This window comes from Rhinopithecus bieti, unplaced genomic scaffold (genome assembly GCF_001698545.2).
Source record: "Rhinopithecus bieti isolate Rb0 unplaced genomic scaffold, ASM169854v2 scaffold_7681, whole genome shotgun sequence".
NCBI lineage: Eukaryota > Metazoa > Chordata > Mammalia > Primates > Cercopithecidae > Rhinopithecus > Rhinopithecus bieti.
The window spans coordinates 2,351,284-2,372,122 of NW_016806571.1; the positions used below are offsets into that span (position 1 = coordinate 2,351,284).

At 37.6% G+C, this 20,839-nt stretch overlaps 2 protein-coding genes across 4 annotated transcripts in view; both read left to right on the top strand.

Annotated features, from left to right (window-relative positions):
• Nucleotides 1-646: 646 nt before the first annotated feature.
• Nucleotides 647-20,839, top strand: part of LDAH (lipid droplet associated hydrolase) — a 152,669-nt gene continuing 132,476 nt past the window's right edge. For 2 of the 3 annotated variants that reach the window (XR_001886510.1, XM_017876835.1), the window contains exon 1: nt 647-740. The gene's annotated coding sequence lies outside the window, so the exon portion shown is untranslated. Of the gene's footprint in view, nt 741-16,057; nt 16,166-20,839 lie in introns of all 3 variants that reach the window. The other variant, XM_017876836.1, reaches the window with a different exon arrangement.
• On the top strand, nt 17,087-18,000 carry LOC108532661 (galectin-3-like). The gene is given in 3 exon segments (XM_017876837.1): nt 17,087-17,197; nt 17,200-17,265; nt 17,268-18,000. Coding segments are annotated over 3 exon segments (741 nt in total). The 5' UTR covers nt 17,087-17,121; the 3' UTR covers nt 17,867-18,000.

The following is a 20,839-nucleotide window of genomic DNA, read 5'->3' on the forward strand; positions in this document are numbered from 1 at the left end:
TACCAGCTGCTTCACCCATTATCTTTATGTTCCTGGAATTTGTGACACCTGGAAGAAAGCATAGCCAGTCAATAGCTTAAGTTTTTAAAATATAAATTCTTGGTAAACAAGTTAAGATCTGCCTCCTCTCCTTTCCTTAAAAACCTACTCTGACTGCTTGCTAATTGGAGTGTATATTCAAGGCAACTTGAATCTAAGCTCCTGAGTGGCCATTCTCAAGCACTGAGCCCAAATCAACTCTATACTTAATATTATTTTCTGAATTTTCTTAAAGTTGGCAACACCTTAATTAAAAAATACTTTATTGATCATGCTTATGAACAGGATCAAATGAGAATCAACTTTGCTGTGTATGTGGGGAAGATATGCAACTAGTAATGCAGAAAGAGGGAAATGGGAAGAGGGAGAAAAGAGGGGCAGACATGGAACAAATGAGAGAGAAGGAAAGGGAAGCCCTAAGTATATCAAGGATGACAGAAAATAAAAGGCGGATAAAATTCAAACGAAAAAGAAAGGAAAACCCCAACACCCTCCAAGAGGTCTCTCTGAATCTGGACCACCGGCTCCAAGCCACAAACAGAAATCTCCCAGGCAGCTTGTGCGCCGCGCGTCCCGCTGACATCGGCTTCCAGGATCAGCTCGCGGCGCGGTACTGTGACGTCACCTGAAGGGAGCACTTCCGGTCTTGTGCCGCCTTCCCAGGACCCTCAGGGAGAGCCGGCCGCCTTCCAGGCGGACAGGTGAGGTACAGCTCCCCGAGCTCAGGGTGACTGCCCAAAGGAAGGACGGGTGGGCAGGCACGCGGAATCTGGCGCCTCTTCTCTATGGTTCCTCGCAGAGCCCCTGTTGCCCTGGGCCAGATGGCCCGTAGCAGCGAAAATAATACTGTTCCGACAGCTCGCTAGTTAGGAGCCACTTGGCCTGGGAGTCCCTTAGTCGCTCACCCGAGCGCGGGAATGCAGCATTTGAACCCCTAAGTGCAGCCCACCTGTGAGGGAATCTTACGGCTCCCCCGTGGAGGAGTAGAGGCCAAAAGGTTGGGCAACCGGCCGGGAAGAAGTGGCTAGGAGGGGTCAAACTCTGGGCCGTGAGTGTTCTTTGCCCCCAGCGTTTAGTGCTCACGCCCCCTTTTATTCACGGTAAAGACCTTTACCGTAAACTCTCACCCTTGGGTCTTAGTTTGATTTTCTTCCCCACGCAAGACAGGATGCAGATTGGAGCACTTTATTCCTTGATTAATTAATTCGCGCCTTCCCTCGCAAGTAGTTACCGGCCAACTGCTTTGTGTCCTGTGTACCAAACACAAGACGTTGATAGTCCTGGCCGGGCGCAATGGCTCTCACGCCTGTAATCCCAGCACTTTGGGACCCCGAGGCGGGCGGATCACGAGGTCAGGAGATCGAGACCATCCTGGCTAACACGGTGAAACCCCATCTCTACTAAAAAAAAAAAAAAAAAAAAAAAAAAAAAAAAAATAGCCGGGCGTGGTGGCGGGCGCTTGTAGTCCCAGCTACTAGGGAGGCTGAGGCAGGAGAATGGCATGAACCCGGGAGGTGGAGCTTGCAGTGAGCCGAGATCGCGCCACTGCACTCTAGCCTGGGCCACAGAGTGAGACTGTCTCAAAAAAAAAAGAGTTGATAGTCCTATAGTTGAAAGAACAAATCTGTTTGGAAAAAGAGATACAACCAAAAGAAACCCAGAAGATTTAGAAGCATCTCCAGAATGTTTATTCTCAAAAGCTGTTTTTTAATTAAACTTCTTTCTGAAACTATAAGTAGGAGTGTCTCTGTTGNAAAGGGGGGCGGGAACACCCTTGCTAAAAAAGCGAAAACCCCACTCTACTTAAAAAAAAAAAAAAAAAAAAATAGCCGGGCGTGGTGGCGGGCGCTTGTAGTCCCAGCTACTAGGGAGGCTGAGGCAGGAGAATGGCATGAACCCGGGAGGTGGAGCTTGCAGTGAGCCGAGATCGCGCCACTGCACTCTAGCCTGGGCCACAGAGTGAGACTGTCTCAAAAAAAAAAGAGTTGATAGTCCTATAGTTGAAAGAACAAATCTGTTTGGAAAAGAGATACAACCAAAAGAAACCCAGAAGATTTAGAAGCATCTCCAGAATGTTTATTCTCAAAAGCTGTTTTTTAATTAAACTTCTTTCTGAAACTATAAGTAGGAGTGTCTCTGTTGTGTGTTTTCCCATTTTTCCACCTAAAGGTGAAAGGCTTGGAAACCTGCTAAGGCCCCTCTTTCCATCATGTAGCATTCTAGGGCACAATCAAGGCAACACAATGGTGCCCATCTAAAATTTTGCATTTTAATATTTTGCTTTTTGATAACTTAATGCCTTCAGACCGGAGGACTTTTTATTTGTTAAAATGTTGCTCTGCTTTCAGCATTTTCTCCCTTGTAGTATTACCATGATATATTTAAGATTAAGCACTTAATTCTGAAGTCACTTTAAGTATACTTCAACCAAAGGGAAATTAGTATATTATTTCTAATGAGTGTATTTAATATAGGTAAGTAGTTTGTACACTTATGAAATTCTTGGCATTAATTGATGTCCAGAAGCTGAAAGCTGTTCTCTGGCACATTTAAAAAGTGTGTGTGTGTGATTACAAGAAAGTTTGATGTCATAGTTGCCACCTTAGACATAGCAAAGGAGTTGTGCAAAACAAATTGCCTTTTTGCAGTAAAGATAATTCAGCAAGTTCATCTTGAGTGTAATGTGTGCTTTAGTTTTTAATATGTCCTCAGCAGTAGTCATGGATTTTATCTTCATTTAAGCTTGATTTTCTGGCCGACTTGCACAGATTTAAGAAGATTCTCACTGGGGTTAGTGTGCAGTCATTCAGATAGCAAATATAGCAAAAGTAGGTGAAATGTAAAAGTCATTAAAAAAAGAATTGTGAAATTGCTCATGTCGCAACCACATCAAGCAGGAGCAAAGACAACTACACAGAATCTTGGTGTAACATATAGTCATTACCACTTGGACTTTCTCCTACAATATTTTGCAGTTTGTTTTTTGGATTCATTAGTGTTATATAATATTTCAAAGTTATATGTGACTGGGAAATATTGGAATAGGTATCAGAGGACTGTAGAATTTATTTTGCCATTTAAATGCTTATGTCCTTGAACAAAAAATGTAAACATCTTTGACCTTTAATTTCTTGTTCTATTAATTGCCTGCTTTTTAGGTCTCCTTAAGGTCTGATGAGAAAGGAAGAGAATATAATTTGCAAATGAAAAGAAGTTTAAAAAAAAAGTGGTTTTATTGCAAGGGGCTAGATGGTGATCAAGTCAGGATATAGAAAACAATTATTTGTTCTTACATGTTATTCTGGAGAAAGATGAGATGGATACCCATAGTTACAGCAGACTGTAAAAAAAATTCTGTTTATGCATCATCTGTTTATATGTTGACTTTCACCTGTATGTTTTCAAGTTTATATAGGGCTATGTGCTAAGATTCCCAATTTTCCCCTTTCATACCACTTATTATACCAATTGCAATTAAATACATGTATAATTATTAATAACTTTTTTAAAAACCTTTTTGTTTTGAGATAATTACATAGTCACAGGAAGTTGCAAAAAACTTTACGGGGAAGTCCCTATGTACCCTTAAGCCTGCCTCCCTCAATGGTAACATCTTGGATAACTGTGGCACAATGTTAAAACTGGGAAATTGGCATTGATACAATTCACAGAGTGTATTTCCATTTCACCAACTTTATAAGGACTCGTTTGTGTGTGTACACTGGTCTATGTGTAGCTTCTTATAACTACCATAATCAAGATAAAGAATTATTCCATCACCACAAGGCCCCCTGATGCTGCCTCCTTATAGTCAAACTATCTTGTCCCAGCTCTATCCCTAACCTGTGACAACCACTGCTCTATCTCTATAATTTTGTTATTTCAAAGATATTGTATAGATGGACTCATACCATATGTAACTTTTTGAGATCCATCCAAATTGTGTGTATCATGCATTCCTTTATTGCTGAGTAGTAGTCCATGGGATGGCTATGCTGCAGTTTGTTTAACCATTCATTCATTGAAGGACATTTGGGTCATGCTATTATAAATAGAGCTTCTATGAACTTTTGTGTGAAGGTTTTGAGTGAACATACATTTTTCCCCTTCTGGGATAAATGCCCAAGAGTACAATTACTAAATCATATGGTAAGTGTATGTTTAGTGAATTCATACTTCTTTAGCTTGTTGATGTGAGTTACATTGATTTTAAAATGTTGAACATAACTGGTATAAATCTCACTTGGTTATAGCATATAATTGTATATTTCCATATTCTATTTGCTAATATTTTTTTAAGGTATAGGTAGAGAGGTATGAGAGGTTAAGGTGTAGGTATGAGAGATGTGTTGTAGTTTTTTGCTTGTTTGTTTTCTACTGCCTTTGCCAGGCTTTGATAGCGTAATAGTATTCTACATGGTTTTTAGTGATAACCCTTGTTTCATTATTGGTGCTGTATTAGTAATTTGTGTAGTTTTATCTTTTTCAGTGGTGATTTGCTGATTACAGTGACCTTTTCAGAGAACTAGCTCTTTATTTCATCTTTGTCTATTTTTCTATTTTTAATGTCATTGATTTCTGCTCTTGCTTTTATTATTTTCTTCCTTCTCACTTTAGGATTATTTTGCTTCTCCTTGTCTAGTGCTGCGATTATTAGTTTAAGATCTTTCTTTGTTTTTAATGTAAGCATTTATTGCTCTGATTTCCCTCTTGGCATTGCTTTAGTTGTATCTCACAAATTTTGCTGTCTTGTATTTTCATTTCCATTCAGTTCTATATATTTTAAATTTTTCCTTAGAAGTTTGCTTGACCCATGAAAATATTTGGGAGTGTCGTTTAGTTTCCAAGTTTTTGGTGATTTACCCGTTGTTTTCTGTTGTTGATTTCTAGTTTTTTCCACAATGATCAGAAAACATAAGCTGTGTAATTTTTAATTTTTAAGTTTGTTTTATGACTGAGGGTATGGTGTATCTTGGTGGATGTTCCATGTGTGCTTGAAAAGCATGTGTATTCTGCTATTGTTGGTTGCAGTGTTCTATACATGTCAGTTATGTCCTGTTCATTGATGGTGTTGTTCTGTTCTTCTGTGTCTTCTTGATTGTCTAATAGTTATTTTTGTTGCTTAAGATCCCAACTATAATTACAAATGTCTCTGTTTTTCCTTTTAGCTCTGTTGGTTTGGGCTTCATGTATTTTAAATATCCGTTGTTTGGTGCATATACATTTAAGATGTTTTCTTGATTAATTAATCGTTGTATCTTTGTACAATAATTTTCTTTGCTCTGAAGTCTACTTTATCTGATGGTAGTGTAGCCATTACTACTTAAAAAAGAGTAGTTAGCATGGCATATCTTTTCCATACTTCTATTTTCAACCTACCAATGTCATTATGTTTTAGTGAATTTCTTGTAGACACTATATGCTTGGGTCCTTTAAAAAAAGAAACTACTCTGCCAAACTCTGTCTTTTAGCTAGTACAGTTATATCATTTACACTTAAAAGTAATTGATATGGTAGGGCTTAAGCCAGCCATTTTGTTACTTGTTTTCTGTTTATTTCCTGTTTTTCATATTTGTTCCTCTTCTCTTTCTGTAGGTTTCTTGAATATTTTCAGAATTCTATTTGACGTGTTTATAGTGTTTTTGAGTATCTGGCTAAGTTAACCTTTTTTATTGTGCTTTAGGTATAACAATAGATGTAACAACTCATCACAAGGGATAATTTTATTGCCTTTTGCCAGTTGAAGTGTAGAGACCTTACTTCCATAAAGGTCCTTTTTCCTTTTCCCTTTTAAATTTTTTTTTTTTTTTTTTTTTTTTTTTTTTTTTTTTTTTTTTTTTTTGAGATGAAGTCTCGCTCTGTCACCCAGGCTGGAGTGCGGTGGCGCGATCTCCACTCACTGCAAGCTCTGCCTCCCAGGTTCACGCCATTCTCCTGCCTCAGCCTCCCGTGTAGCTGGGACTACAGGCACCTGCCACCACGCCTGGCTAATTTTGTATTTTAGTAGAGACGGGGTTTCACCGTGTTAGTCAGGATGGTCTCAATCTCCTGACCTCATGATCAGCCCGTCTCAGCCTCCCAAAGTGCTGGGATTACAGGCATGAGCCACCGCCTGGCCCCCTTTTTAAAATTTAATAGTTGTATTTTCTCTATACACCTTGAACACCACATCAAATGTTATAACGTTTACTTCAACTATCAAATATGATTTAAGAAACTCATGAGATGAAGAATAGTTCATTTTATATTTACCATGACTATTACCCATTCCAGTGTTCTTCCTTTACTCAAATTAAACCTTATTGATACATCATTTCCTTTTTGTTTGAGGAACTTCTTTTAGGAGAACTTCCTAAAGATATGTCTGTTAGTGACAAGTTAGTTTCCATCATCTGAGAATGTTGTTCTCCTTTGTTCCTGAAGGGTGGTTTTCACCTATATGGAATTTGGCCTTGACAGTTCTTTTACTTTAATATTTGAAAAATGTGCCATTTCTTTCTGTCTTCCATGATTTCTGATGAGAAATCTGATGGCATTCAAATTATTGTTCCCCTTAAAGGTAATGTGCCATTTCTCTCTGGCTGCTTTGGAGATTTTTTTTCTTTGTTTTTAGTTTTCTAAACTTTGACTTATGATGTATCTTGTATTTTTATTTTTTCCTACTTAAGGTTTTCTCAGCTTCTTGACTCTGTAGATTTATGTCTTTTGTCAAATTGAGAAGTTTTCAGCTATTATATCTTTAATTATTTTTTTCAGCGCCATACTTTCTTTTCTTCCTCTAAAACTCTGATTGGATGAATGTTAGGTCATTTGTTATTGTCCTACAAGTCCCTGATGCCCTTCTTGTTTCTTTGTCTGTTTTTCTCTGATCAGACTGAGTAAATTCTATTGATCTGTTTTCAAGTTCACTGATCCTGTTCTCTGTCAATTCCACTCTACTATTGAGCCCATCCAGCAAGTTTTTAATTTTAATTAGTATTTTTTCAATTTTATAATTATTTTTTATTCTTTTTAAAACATTTCATCTTTCAAGGAGAGCTACTTTCAATATACATGGAATTTCTTGGAAAAACTAGTAACGGTTTTAGGTTATTTGTATATATGAACTAATGTTACTCAAGATTTTAAACCTTCTTTGCAAAGTTAACTCTGTAATTAGCAGATGAAGCATGAACGTATATAGTTTTTTTCTCTCTGTCTCAGGTAATTCCTTGTTAGAGGCCCTAATAAAAGGGAAATGGGGAAGGAAATAGAGAAGAGAATTTAGGCATTGGCAAATTGAAAATCGTCTATAGTATCTTGCTGACAGGTAAAGTAGGAATTTTGAAACTCTAGAGAAAAGGAACCAGGAATGAAGATGGAATGAAATATTTATATTTACTTCATTAAAACTTTTAAAGTTGTCATATAGTTTCAGATTTAAAAAGCTCTTTCTTCCAGCCTAGGCAACATGGTGAAACCCCTTCTCTACCAAAAATACAAAAAGTTAGCCAGGCATGGTGGTGTGTGCCTATAGTCTCAGCTACTTGTGGGGTGGAGGCCGGCATATCGCTTGAGCCCAGAAGGTTGAGGCTGCAGTGAGCCAAGATTGTGCCCCTGTATTCCAGCCTGGGTGACAAAGTGAGATCCTATCTCAAAAGAAATAATAAAAATAAATTAAAAAACAAAAAGTTCTTTCTCCTTTCCTTCTTTTCCCTTGAAGAATACTGAAGATTTTACATAGTTGACAAATGAGGTAAATCTAAGAAAAAACAAAAATTAAGTAGAATGGGTAACTTTCAGTGACCATACTTGAGATTTAGGTTATATTGACTGCTGAGGTTTATCAGTTTGATTCCTATCCCTACGATATAATTAAAATAAACCATAGCCCCCCCCCCCATTGTCAGTCTCACTGACAGTATAACATTGTGATTAAAAGCTCTTTCTCAGTAAGTATGAAAAGTTAATGCATGAAAAAGAATATATGTTAATTTAGTGGGGAAAAAGATGGTTTCTGTATTACAGTGGTATTAGCCCAAGTAGCTTTCCATCTGAAAGAAAATAAAATTGGATCCTTATATAGTGGATTAAAGGTTTAGAAGTAGAGATTAATAAAAATTAAACATCTGGGAAACAGTATGTAAAATATGGAAGCCCAGAAAAGCATTAGCATCTGCATTATACAAAGTTTTCTTACAGACTGATAAGAAAAAGATAAATAACTCACTTGGAACCTAGGCAAATGATATGAAGAGACAATTTACGGAAAAGATAGTCTAAAAAGCTAACAAACATGAGAAAATGCTTAAACACGCTTGTAGTCAGTAAAATGCAAATTAAAGAATAAGGTATTTTATATCCAAAGACTGTAAGACTTACAAACAGTGGTATCACTTAGTGATGATAGGGTTGTAGAGGGAAAGATAACTTTCTACATCACTAAAAGAATTACATTCTTTTTTTGAGAATAATCTGGCAACATCTATTAAAATTCAGCCAGCAATTTCACACTTGGCAATCTGGCCTATAAAAACAAAAGTGCTGGTAGATATGAATATATGTAAGAACATAGGTATTTAAGGGTACTTATTGCAGCATTGTTCTGAAAAAACTGGGAACTAATTGAGTGCTTGGCAACAGGGAGATGGTCATATAAATTGTGGTATATCCACATTATGGAACCATTAAAAATGAATTACTTATATAAACTCTGACTTGGCAGGATATCCATATGTTATTAAATATGAAAGTAAAATGCATAGAAGTGTATATAATATGCTACTATTTGTCAAATACTGGCAACTCATTCATAAAAAAATGCATAAATGCTTAACATGTATTTGTGTATAATTATAGAAGAATATGGAAGACTATACTAAGTAACATGGGTTTGGGAGAGATATGGATAGTAAGGAGGAGAGGTAGAATGGAGGCATGATGCAAAAGGTTAAGAAATTGTTTAGAAAAATCACAGCATGCATTGTATCTCATTTATCCATATAAGTGAAATTATATATATGCATATAAGTAAAATTTTAAAAATAACATGAGCTCTGGATCTTTCAGACATTTATGGGTTCAAATTCTGACTCTGCCATTTTACAACTTACTAGCTGTGTGACTTAGGCAAATTGCTTAATGTCTTTCAATCAATTTTCTCACATATTTTCTTGGGGTGGGAAGATGAAATAATAGTACCCATCTCATAGGGTCGTCATCAGGATTAAATTTAGATAGCATCTGTAAAGTGCTTAGCACAGTACCTGGCTTACAGAAAGCACTCTCAGTTATTCTTACTGTTGCCTTGGTTCTTACGCTCTTGGACATTTGTTAATACCTATTTTTAAAACTTTATCACCATCCTGCAACTTTCTTGAAACACTCCTCACTGGCTTACATTACTTTACATGTCTTAGTTAATGCCTATTTCTAGTTGTTCCTTTTTTATTTTGTTGATGTCTTTTTTCCTTACCTATGGATATTGCTCCCAAAATATAGCAGGAGTTGCCAAAGAAGCTTTTGAATTAGGGTGACTGGGAGAATAGTGGTTCTATATATGGCAGCAGAGAAGTCATGATGTAGGGTTTATAGGGTTGATTTTAAAACAAGATGATTTTATATTTGCCATTTTTTATGCATCAATGAGGCATCCAGATAAAATGTTCAATAGCTGGAAAACTTGACAGGAACTTAAGGAGTAGATATAAAGGATTCTCCCACATGGCTAATTCTCGAAGTGGATGTAATCTCAAAGGGAGAGCATATAGAGAAGTGAACCCAGGACAGAAACTTTGGGAACAGGGAATAGGGGAGGAAAAGGTTCTCAATGAGGACTGGGAGGTGGCATGGAAGCCAAGATAGAGAAGTTCTTTAAGAAGCAGCTGGAGAAACTGTATGTCTACTTTGTCCTCTCTTGAGCTTTAGTTCTGTGGCTCACATTGTCTTCTGGCGTTGTTCCTTATTTTCTTGAAACTTTAACTACATTTGTAACTAATCCTAGCTTCCTTTCTTCCCACTAATTTCCCTTCTTTTATATTTCCCCTATATGTATGTGAGTAGCGCTTTCATTCCTCTCATCTTTGGCATCAAAATCTGTCATCCCTGCCCCTTTCGCATCCCTGGTTCTCCATATCATTACCAAGACTTTAGACTCCCATTCGCTCCTTTTTCATTCCCACTCTTGCCTACATTTGATCGATTATTATCAAAATAATCTAAAGAAGATTATTTTGAAAGCTTCCAAACTCTAGTGTAATCTTCTGTTTTTTCTGTCTTTCATAGTCCTCTTAAAAAAAACTAGCTTAATCCAGTCCCTCTCCCTTTTAAATCCACCAGATTCTCTTTCCTACAACATTTTCCCAAACTGTTCTGAGGAAGGAGATGAGGTATTAATGAGAGAGATTAGTAGGATCACTATTAATGAAATATAGTCAAATCAGATTTTAGAAGGTCGTATACCTTTTTGGCACCAGGGACCCCTTTTGTGGAAGACAGTTTTTCCACAAATGGTGGGGAGTGAGGGTGATGGTTTTGGGATGAAACTGTTCCATCTCAGATCATCGGGCATTAGATTCTCATAAGGAGCACACAACCTAGATCCTTTGCATGCACAGTTCACAATAGGGTTTGTGTTCCTGTGAGAATTTAATGCCTCCATTGATCTAACATGAGGCGGAGCTCAGGCAGTAATGCTTGCTTGCCGCTTATCTCCTGCTATGTGGCCCGGTTCCTAACCAGTTCCAGTACATGGCCCAGGAGTTGTGGAACCCTGTTGTATACTATGTCCCCAACTTCAACATTCACAGTTCCTATCGGTGTGCTTTGAAAAAGTTCCTCAGAAGTAAAGCTTACGTGCCTTTGTGTTTAACTTAACTTTCCAGATTGTGTTTTCCAAAGATGGCCACAATAGTAACTCCCATACCACATGTTCTTTTTACAATATGACTTTGACACTTCTTCTACTGACCCCTTGCAGTAGAAATGTCAAGGTCATATTGTACAAAGAACATGCTGTCTTTGAATATTGATGGGCTTCTGTCTAACATGGAAGTGATGCTGTGTGACTTTTGAGGGTAGGTCATAAAAGGTGATACAACTTCAATCTGGTACTCTTGAGACATTTGCTCTTGGAACCCAGCCACCATTTTCTGAAGAAGCCTAAAGCAGCCCATATTGGCAGGCCAAATGGAGAAGGCACATGCAGGTGTTCCAGGCCAACAGCATATGTGACAATAGCATCAGTCACCAGGCATATGAATAAAGATACTTCCAGATGATTCCTGCCCCCAGTGATCAGGTCACACCCAGTTGTTGAGTTTTCTCAACTAAGGCCCCAGACTTTGGATCAGAGATAGGCTATCTTTGTTGTGCCCTTTCTGATTTCCTGACCCACAGAATCTGTAAGCATAGTAAATGGTTGTCTTAAGCCACTAAGTTTTAGAGTAATATTTTAGGTAGTGAGAGTAACTGAAACACCCAATGTTTCCTGAGAATAGTTTATTTTCTTAAGTATGGTAACTAATAGCTTGTGATACATGTTCCTTGGAAAAACTGTTTGTGGAATTACTGGTTTTCTAATTTTTTAGCTTGCCATTCAAGGCCTTCATAGTAGACAGTAGGACAGCTTCAGTATTGGCCTGTGCATTTCCAGCAAATCAGTCTCCTCCCTGAATGGTATTTTATTTGTAGTTTCTGTATCAATATTCTTTTACTCTTCTAGAAAGCCCTTATGTTTAGTTGCTATCTGATAGTCTCTTTTGTGAAGTGCCTGTTCAAATATTTTGCCCATTTTTCTATTGAGTTGTCTCTTACTGATTTGTAGAAGTTCTTTGTAAATTCTGGATATGTGCATGTTGGGGGAGAAATCTATATTTTATATCCTATGTGTATATATATGTTTCCCAACAACAGGCTCGTATTCAGAATACTATACATATGTGTATATATGTGTGTGTGTATATGTATAGTGTTCTCCCACTCTGTGACTTGCCTTCTGACTCTCTTAATAGTGTCTTTTGCTAAATACAAGTTCTTAATTCTAGTGGAGGATGGAATTTGAAAGTATTTTCCTTTTTTTTCTTTTTCTTTTTCTTTTAGATAAAGTCTTAAGTCTTACCCTGCCACCAGGCTGGAGTGCAGTGGCGCGATCTTGGCTCACTGCAACCTCCAACTTCCTGGTTCAAGTAATTCTTCTGCCTCAGCTTCCTGAGTAGCTGGGATTACAGGCACGTGCCACCAAGCCCAGCTAATTTTTTTGTTGTTGTTGTATTTTTAGTAGAGATGGGGTTTCATGGTATTGGCTAGGATGGTCTCCATCTCCTGATCTTGTGATCCACCCTCCTCAGCCTCCTAAAGTGCTGAGATTACAGGTGTGAGCCACCACGCCCGGCAGTCTTTTCCTTTATGGCTAATGTTTACTATTACCCTGTTTAAGAAACCTTTGGCTACCCTAGGCTCATAAAGATATGTTCCAATGTTATCTTTTGGAAGCTTTATTATTCACCTTTCACATTTAGATCTATAATATACCTAGTACTGTATTTTGTCTAAGATGTGAGAAAGGAGTCAAGATTCATTTATTTTCCACATGGATATCCAGTTGAACCAGCATGATTTATTTGAAGGACCTTCTTTTCCTTACTCCTCTGCAAGAACACCGTTGTCATAAATCATGAAGATACATGTTTGGATTTGTTTCTGGATTCCCTGTTCTTGTCCACTGTTTTGTCTATTTTGTCTGTCTTTGTATTTAATAATGGTATGTTTTTATTAAACCTGGGTATAGGGTAAAGTCCTCCAACTTTGTGGTTGTTCTTCAAACTTGTCTTGGCTATTATTATTATTATTATTATTATTATTATTTTGAGGTGGATCTTGCTCTGTCGCCCAGGCCGGAGTGCAGTAGCACGATCTCTGCTCACTGCAAGCTCCGCCTCCTGGGTTCAAGTGATTCTCCTGCTTCAGCCTCCTGAGTGACTGGGACTACAGGTGTCCGCCACCACGCCCAGCTAATTTTTTGTCTTTTTATTGGAGACAGGGTTTCACTGTGTTAGCCAGGATGGTCTCGATCTCCTGACCTCGTGATCCACCTGCCTCAGCCTCCCAAAGTGCTGGGATTACAGGTGTGAGCCACCACACCTGGCCTTGTCTTGGCTATCCTTGACTTTTTACACTTCCACATACATATTAGAATTAGCTTTCCAATTTCCATTTAAAAAAAAAAAAAGGAAAGGGAAAAAAACCTGATTTGGATTAGAATTTTACAAATCTAAGAATTAATTTGGAGTTTATACTAGTGAGTCTTCCAGTTCATGAATATGGTTTGTCCCCTCATTATTTAATTTCTCTCAGTAATATCCAGCAAACCATTTAGCTTTCTGTGTAGAGGTCTTGCACATCATTTGTTAGATTCATTCCTATTTGATTTTTTTGATGCTGTTGTAAGTGGTCTCTTTTTAAAAAATTTTATTTCCAAATTGTTTGTTGCTGGTATATAGAAATACATTTGATTTTCATATATTGACCTTTTAGCTAATGACCATGTTGCATTCACTTATTAATTCAATTAGTATATGTAAGGATTTTTTTTTTGCATTTTCTATGTGTATCATCATGTTTGTGAATAATCACATTTCCTATCCAATCTAAATACATTTATATCTTTTTTTGGTTTCTTATTGCATTGGCTAAGACCTCAAGTATAGAAGTGTTGATAGCAGACCTCCGTATCTTGATCCCAAACTCAGAGAGGGTTTCAATATTTTGCCCGTAGTAAAACATTTACTGAAGATTTTTAATACTTGTATTATATGAAAAAATATGTATTTCATGTTTATATTTTATGAAAGATTTCTTTATTTTCACTTTTAAGAATTTTCATGACTCTTGGATTTTATAAAATATTTTCTCTATCAATTGAGATGATTATATAAGTTTTCTTTACCCTGTTAATGTGGTAACTTAAACTGATTAAATTTTGAATATTTAAACAACTTTTCATTTCTGGTATATACACAATTTGGTTGTCATCTATTACCCTTTTATATAGCACTAGATTTGGTCTGCTAATATTCTGAATAGTTTTTGCATCTATCTCAACCTTAATTATAATGTACATTTTAAACTAAAATTACAAAGAATTGCTGATTTCATAAAAGAGTTGGGAGGTGTCTCTCTTTTCTGTTCTCTGGACAACTCTATGTAAAATTGGTACTATTCCTTCCTTAAGTGTTAATTTCATCTGGACCAAGAATTTTGTCTTAAGGTATAAGTCTATTAAGAGTCTTCTAGTCTTTTTTCTTTTTGTATCTGCTGGGTTCGGTTTTTTTGTTTGTTTGTTTGTTTGTTTTGGAATTTGTCCATGTCAAGTTTATTGGCATACATTTCTTCATAATATTTGTTTATTATTTTTTCATGTCTGTAGAATCTGGAGTGATCTCCTTTTTTCACTTCTGATATTTATTGATTGTGCCATCTCTTTTCTTGAGAAGTCAAGGGTTTGCTTATTTATAGGTGTTTTCAAAGTAAAAACTTTTGGGTTTGCTAATCCTCTCTAATGTAAACTTTTTTCCTATTTCATTAATATCTACATTATTATCTTTTTTCTATTTTCTTTATTTGGATTCATTTGTTTTTTTTTTCTAATTCCTTAAGCCAAATGGTTCTTTTATTTGCAGCCTTGTTTTCTAATATATGCATTTCAAAACTTTGAATTTTCCTGCATTCATATCTTTATCTGTGTTTCATACATTTTGTGTCGTATTTTCTATTCTCTATTGCTTCTCTGCTTTCTGCTTATTTCTATATTAATTATTTTCTATATTTTATTAGTTTGTTTCACAGTCTTGTAAATTCTTTCAGTGGTTACGAATTTTTTAAACAGATTTTTTAAAGGTTTTTCTGGCTTTTCTAATTGTTCTCAATGGAAGATTATTTGGGATATACAGATCACCAGCATGTTTATGTTGGCTTGTAGGCCAATTTTTAAAAATGATCAAAGTAAAACTTCTGATACCAATTAAAAATTTTGTATTTCTGCCCTGGACCTTTAAAAGTCAAACCTGCACTTGACCAGTCACCATATATTTTCCAAGTAGGTTTAATCCTAGTGCCTAGGAATAGCACTAATGAAGGTTCAGACACATGCAAAGTATGTGCTCTGCTCTGTGTCATTGTGGCACAATAACAGAGTCCACAAAATTGTCCACATTTGATATTATTATGTTTAAAGTTTTTGGCATTTGAGGAAGTTCTGCTGTGTGGCATTGTGGGACAATAACAGAGTCCACAAAGTTGTCCACTTTTGATAATATCAGGTATAAAGTTTTTGGCATTTGAGGAAGTTGTAGAAGCTTCCTGTTCATCTTACATATGTAATAAATAATGTAAGTTATGATTAGATATTGTTGGTTCTTTAACTTTGAAAGAAAACCATCTTATTACCTCTTTTTCAAGTTTTATTGAAAGACTGGACATTTAATTGAAAACTATTTGGACATTGCAACACAAAATTTTAAAAAATTGTAATCATCTACAGTTCTTACATGAATAAAGCAGTATTCTTACCAAGTAGCCAAAGTAAAATGCAGACATTTTACTGTATGCTGAAGCTGATTAAGATGTATTATTTATAACTCCACTTTCAAATATTTTATTTATTAGTATGGTCTTACTGTTCTCAATGGCTAACTTTATAATAAATATTGAAAGTATTTAACTACATAGAATCACTTAATGTATATTAAGTATATATTTAAACATGTAAATAAATCAGCCCATGACTTTATGTTTATATTATACATACTATAACAAATATTATAAATTTGAACCTCTAAAATTTATACTAGTCAAATTATCTAGGTTTGTATGAGATTTAATTGGAAAAAACCCTAGAAGCCCATTAAGCAAATTAAAACCTATATTTAAGAAAATAGTCTTGCCTAAGATGCACAAATTGTATCCATGCTTAGTTTTTATCTAGCACAAGTCTTGCTGCTTACCAAAATTGATTTTATTAAAGATTGCTTATTGCTTATAGGCTGAGGCTGAAGGCGTGCCATTATCCTTCACCAATATATAATTACAACATACTGTTCTTTGTTAATCTGACACTTATTTGAAGAACTGAACTACCTTGGATTCTTAGGTAAGAAAGAGTTTTAATTCTTGTGCCTCAGATTTTCCATTGCTGCTTTTACATGGGTGTGTGAGTTTCAGAAATATGAGAGTGAAGTAAAATAAAAGATGCTTTATAAATACACATGGAATTAGGTGCCTGCAGGGGAAGCTACACAGCAGCTAGCCAGCATTTTAATTCCATGTTTCTCAGCTGTATTTTATTTGAGATGTTAGAGTTGTACTTTTTTGTTTTCCAATGTTTATAGACTGAGCTTGATTTTCATATCTACTTGAATTCTCATTGATTTTGTGGCTAATCAATCTCCCAAGATGTCATTTACTTGAAGTTAAGTATTGATATTTATGATTTGAATATATTTAACAACTATAGTTAATAACTTTAAATTCTCTTCTTGTGAAGGTATTCAGTTTGGCCAGCGTCTTCTCAGTCAGTGCTCTAATTTAATACAGTGTTTACTGCTAAATCTAATGCTGTTTCTAACACATTATAAAGGTCAGAACTTATATAAATATACTGTAGTTTGTGGTAGTTTTGGAGATTGGGCTACAGTGGTATTTATTAGTGAAGTAAAAGGTCAGTCCATAAGAAAAGATGAAGTGATACTTTATTTGGTCCATGTATTTTTAATGGACAGTGGTCTCCACTTTCTAAGTGAGGATTTTTCATTTTTCTAAGTATTCTCAAGAGAATCAGTTTTGGACTTTTGGTTTAACATAGAGGTTAGAATAAATATGTTTATTTCTTCCTAAATTCACTAAATTGACAGAATAAACAATAAAGGAATAAAGAGAATGGAAAAGGCAATACAGCATCAGGCTAGAGAAGTGAAATTTTAGAAATGTTAGAAAAGAAATGCATAAATTATAACCAACTTAGAGCAGTTTTGATGGAACTTAATATTTGATCATTATGGCCCGTACCTCCTCGCTAGCAGCCGTCCGGAGCCAGCCACCCAGCGGAAAATGGCAGACAATTTTTCGCTCCATGATGCCTTATCTGGGTCTGGAAACCCAAACCCTCAAGGATGGCCTGGCCCATGGGGAACCAGCCTGCTGGGGCAGGGGCCTACCCAGGGGCCTCCTATTCTGGGGCCTACCCCAGGCAGGCACCCCAGGGGTTTATCCTGGACAGGCACCTCCAGGCGCCTACCCTGGAGCACCTGGAGCTTATTCTGGAGCATCTGGAGTCTACCCAGGGCCACCCAGTGGCCCTGGGGCCTACCCATCTCCTGGACAGCCAAGTGCTCCCGGAGCCTACCCTGCCACTGGCCCCTGTGGCGCCCCTGCTGGGCCACTGTCGGTGCCTTATAACCTGCCTTTGCCTGGAGGAGTGGTGCCTCGCATGCTGATAACAATTCTGGGCACGGTGAAGCCTAATGCAAACAGAATTGCTTTAGATTTCAAGAGAGGGAATGATGTTGCCTTCCACTTTAACCCACGCTTCAATGAGAACAACAGGAGAGTCATTGTTTGCAATACAAAGCTGGATAATAACTGGGGAAGGGAAGAAAGACAGTCAGTTTTCCCATTTGAAAGTGGGAAACCATTCAAAATACAAGTACTGGTTGAATCTGACCACTTCAAGGTTGCGGTAAATGATGCTCACTTGTTGCAGTACAATCATCGGGTTAAACAGCTCAATGAAATCAGCAAACTGGGAATTTCTGGTGACATAGACCTCACCAATGCTTCATACACCATGATATAATCTGAAAGGGGCAGATTAAAGAAAAAAAAATCTAAACCTTACATGTGTAAAGGCTTTGTGTTCACTGTGAGTGAAAATTTTTACATTCATCAATATCCTTGTAAGTCATCTACTTAATAAATATTATAGTGAATTAAAAAAAAATTTGATCATTATATTGAGTTACAATTTATTTAATTATTCCTTAATATTGAGTCATATATGTAATTTTTTTAGTGTCTGATAATGAGTTATCATAATTAACCATTCATCTATCAATTACCATTTAGTTTTTTCAGCTTTTCACTGTTAAAATTAGCATTCCATGTATCAGTCTTAAAATATTTTAGGTTTTTTTCAGAATGGAATGACTGAATGAAAGTTTATACCTTTTATGAGTATTGATCCATGCTGCCAGATTGCTTTGCAAAGCCATTTTTATTGTTACCATCAATGTGTGGAATTTCCCATTTCACTACTTCCTAGCCAGCATTGCATTTGCCTTAGGATGTTCAATCTGGGAAGGGACACATAGCCCTTGCATCAATTGCTTGTCTGTGGTGCTGTAGGAAAGTGTGGCATGACATGACATGACAAATTTTACCAAGTGGAGCTTAGCTGTGTGCCTTTACCACTGCCACCTATAATAAAGACAGATGCTGTGAGTTTAAAGGAAGAGGTGATTTCCCTTATTTACCTGGGGTGCTCAAGGAAGGCTTCATGTAACAAGTAGAATTTAAGCTGTGTATGATGAGGGAAAGATTTATAAAGAAAAATTTGCACAGACACACGAGAGGTATATCAGTCTGGATCAAACCAGAAGACAGAAGCCACATAGTAACTAAAATTGTTAGTTTAACTTAAAGAATTATTAGGGTATGGGCCGGGCGCGGTGGCTCAAGCCTGTAATCCCAGCACTTTGGGAGGCCGAGACGGGCGGATCACGAGGTCAGGAGATCGAGACCATCCTGGCTAACACGGTGAAACCCCGTCTCTACTAAAAAAAAAAATACAAAAAACTAGCCGGGCGAGGTGGCGGGCGCCTGTAGTCCCAGCTACTCGGGAGGCTGAGGCAGGAGAATGGCGTGAACCCGGGAGGCGGAGCTTGCAGTGAGCTGAGATCCGGCCACTGCACTCCAGCCTGGGCGACAGAGCGAGACTCCGTCTCAAAAAAAAAAAAAAAAAAAAAAAAAAAAAGAATTATTAGGGTATGATAGGAGAAAAACTATGAAGTCACTCTGTAAAGAGAACTCCAAAAGGTACCCTAGGGCTGAGGAAAAGTACCCAATGAAGGACGGAATTGAAATGAGGTTCAGACCTCATTGAAAGTGTGGCTATAGCCCATTGGATGGTAGAGAAATTTGCTGGGTTGTCTGAGCCAAAGCTGATGCACACTGTGTCAGCAGGTGAGTTAAGACTGGTAGGAGAGCATGCAGAGGGAATCAGGGCAGTGCAGCAGGGCCACAGTAACAACCCTTGGGGTGCAAGTGAGTTGAGGTTGGCTAGTGAGTAGAAGGAGTTGGAGCACCACTTTAGATACCACTGGAATTGTAAGTTGGAGAGGCCTCCCTGTGTAGCAATCTAGAGCACTGCTGTGTACAGCTTGGGGCAAGGCAATATACCAAGCTGCTGTGTGGAACAAAGGTCAGGTGGCTGACTGGCCAAGCCGGTGCATGTGGGCTGAGGAGAGGGGATGGGGAGTAGCCACCTGGTCTGGGGCTCCTGGATATGGTGCTGCTGCTGCCTGAGTAGAGAGCTGGAGAAAGCAAGCACACAGCAGCTAGCCAGATGCTGGAGAAAGCTTTCCCCTGTAGGCACCTAGTACTAGAGCAGTGTTGTTTTTCAGCCTTGGCATTATTGGCCTTCAGGGCTGGATAATTATTTGTTGTGGGGAGCTGTCCTGTGTATTGTAGGATATTTAGCAGTATCCTTGGCCTCTATTCACTGTATCCCAGTAGTTCCCCAAGTTGTGACAATGGAAAATAGCTCCAAATATTGCCATATGTCCTCTGAGGGCAAATTGTCTCTAGTTGTGAACCACTGCAATAGAGAAATCTCACAGCAGTGGAACAGTGGAGGGGTAAAATATAAGCTCTCCAGAAACCTGCTGAGAAAACTTCTTCCTTCTGCAAAGCCTTTCCAGTGCACTCTATTGACAAAGCTTAGCATCATGTCAACTAGCAAAGGAAAAATATTTTAAAGGCCCAGATCCATTCTTCCAGATAAGACAATGAACGATGAATTTGGAGTAGAGAGGCAATAAACTGAAAACTGTACAAAGTGCAGTTGTAGAATTAAATATGGTTGGAGAATTAAATATGAGCAAAGTTGTAGAAGCAGAAAAGCATAGGGGCACTAGGGAAATTCAAGGACGAGAAGACTAAAGTACAAGGTTGATGTAAAGTGGTAAGAGGAGAATAAGCTAGAAAGGCCCTTTGAATCTTAACTCTGGAGTGCTTTGAGTGAGTGGAGGAGAGGGAAAGAGAAAGACAAAGACCAATGAAGGTTTGAGATTTGGTGCTGTCAATAGATGAGGAAGGCAGAGGCAGAGGTGGAGGAGTGATAGAAATAATTGAGGCCTATATTTTTGCACATAACAGATTACTCAGGAAATGGTTCATGATAGTATATCCTGGTTTTTTTTTTCCACCTATCCATTTCATAATTTAATGTAGTGCTTTAATACATAAAATATGCTTATTGGGGCCGGATGTGATGGCTCATGCCTGTAATCCCAGCACTTTGGGAGGCCAAGGCGGGTGGATTACCTGAGATCAGGAATTTGAGACTGGCCTGGCCAACCTGGCAAAACCCCATCTCTACTAAAAATACAAAAATTAGCCAGGCGTGGTGGTACATGCCTGTAGTCCCAGCTACCCAGGAGGCTGAGACAGGAGAATTGCTTGAACCTGGGAGGCAGAGTTTGCAGTGAGCCAAGATCATGCCACTGAACTCCAGCCTAGGCGACAGAGGGAGACTCTATCTCAAAAAAAA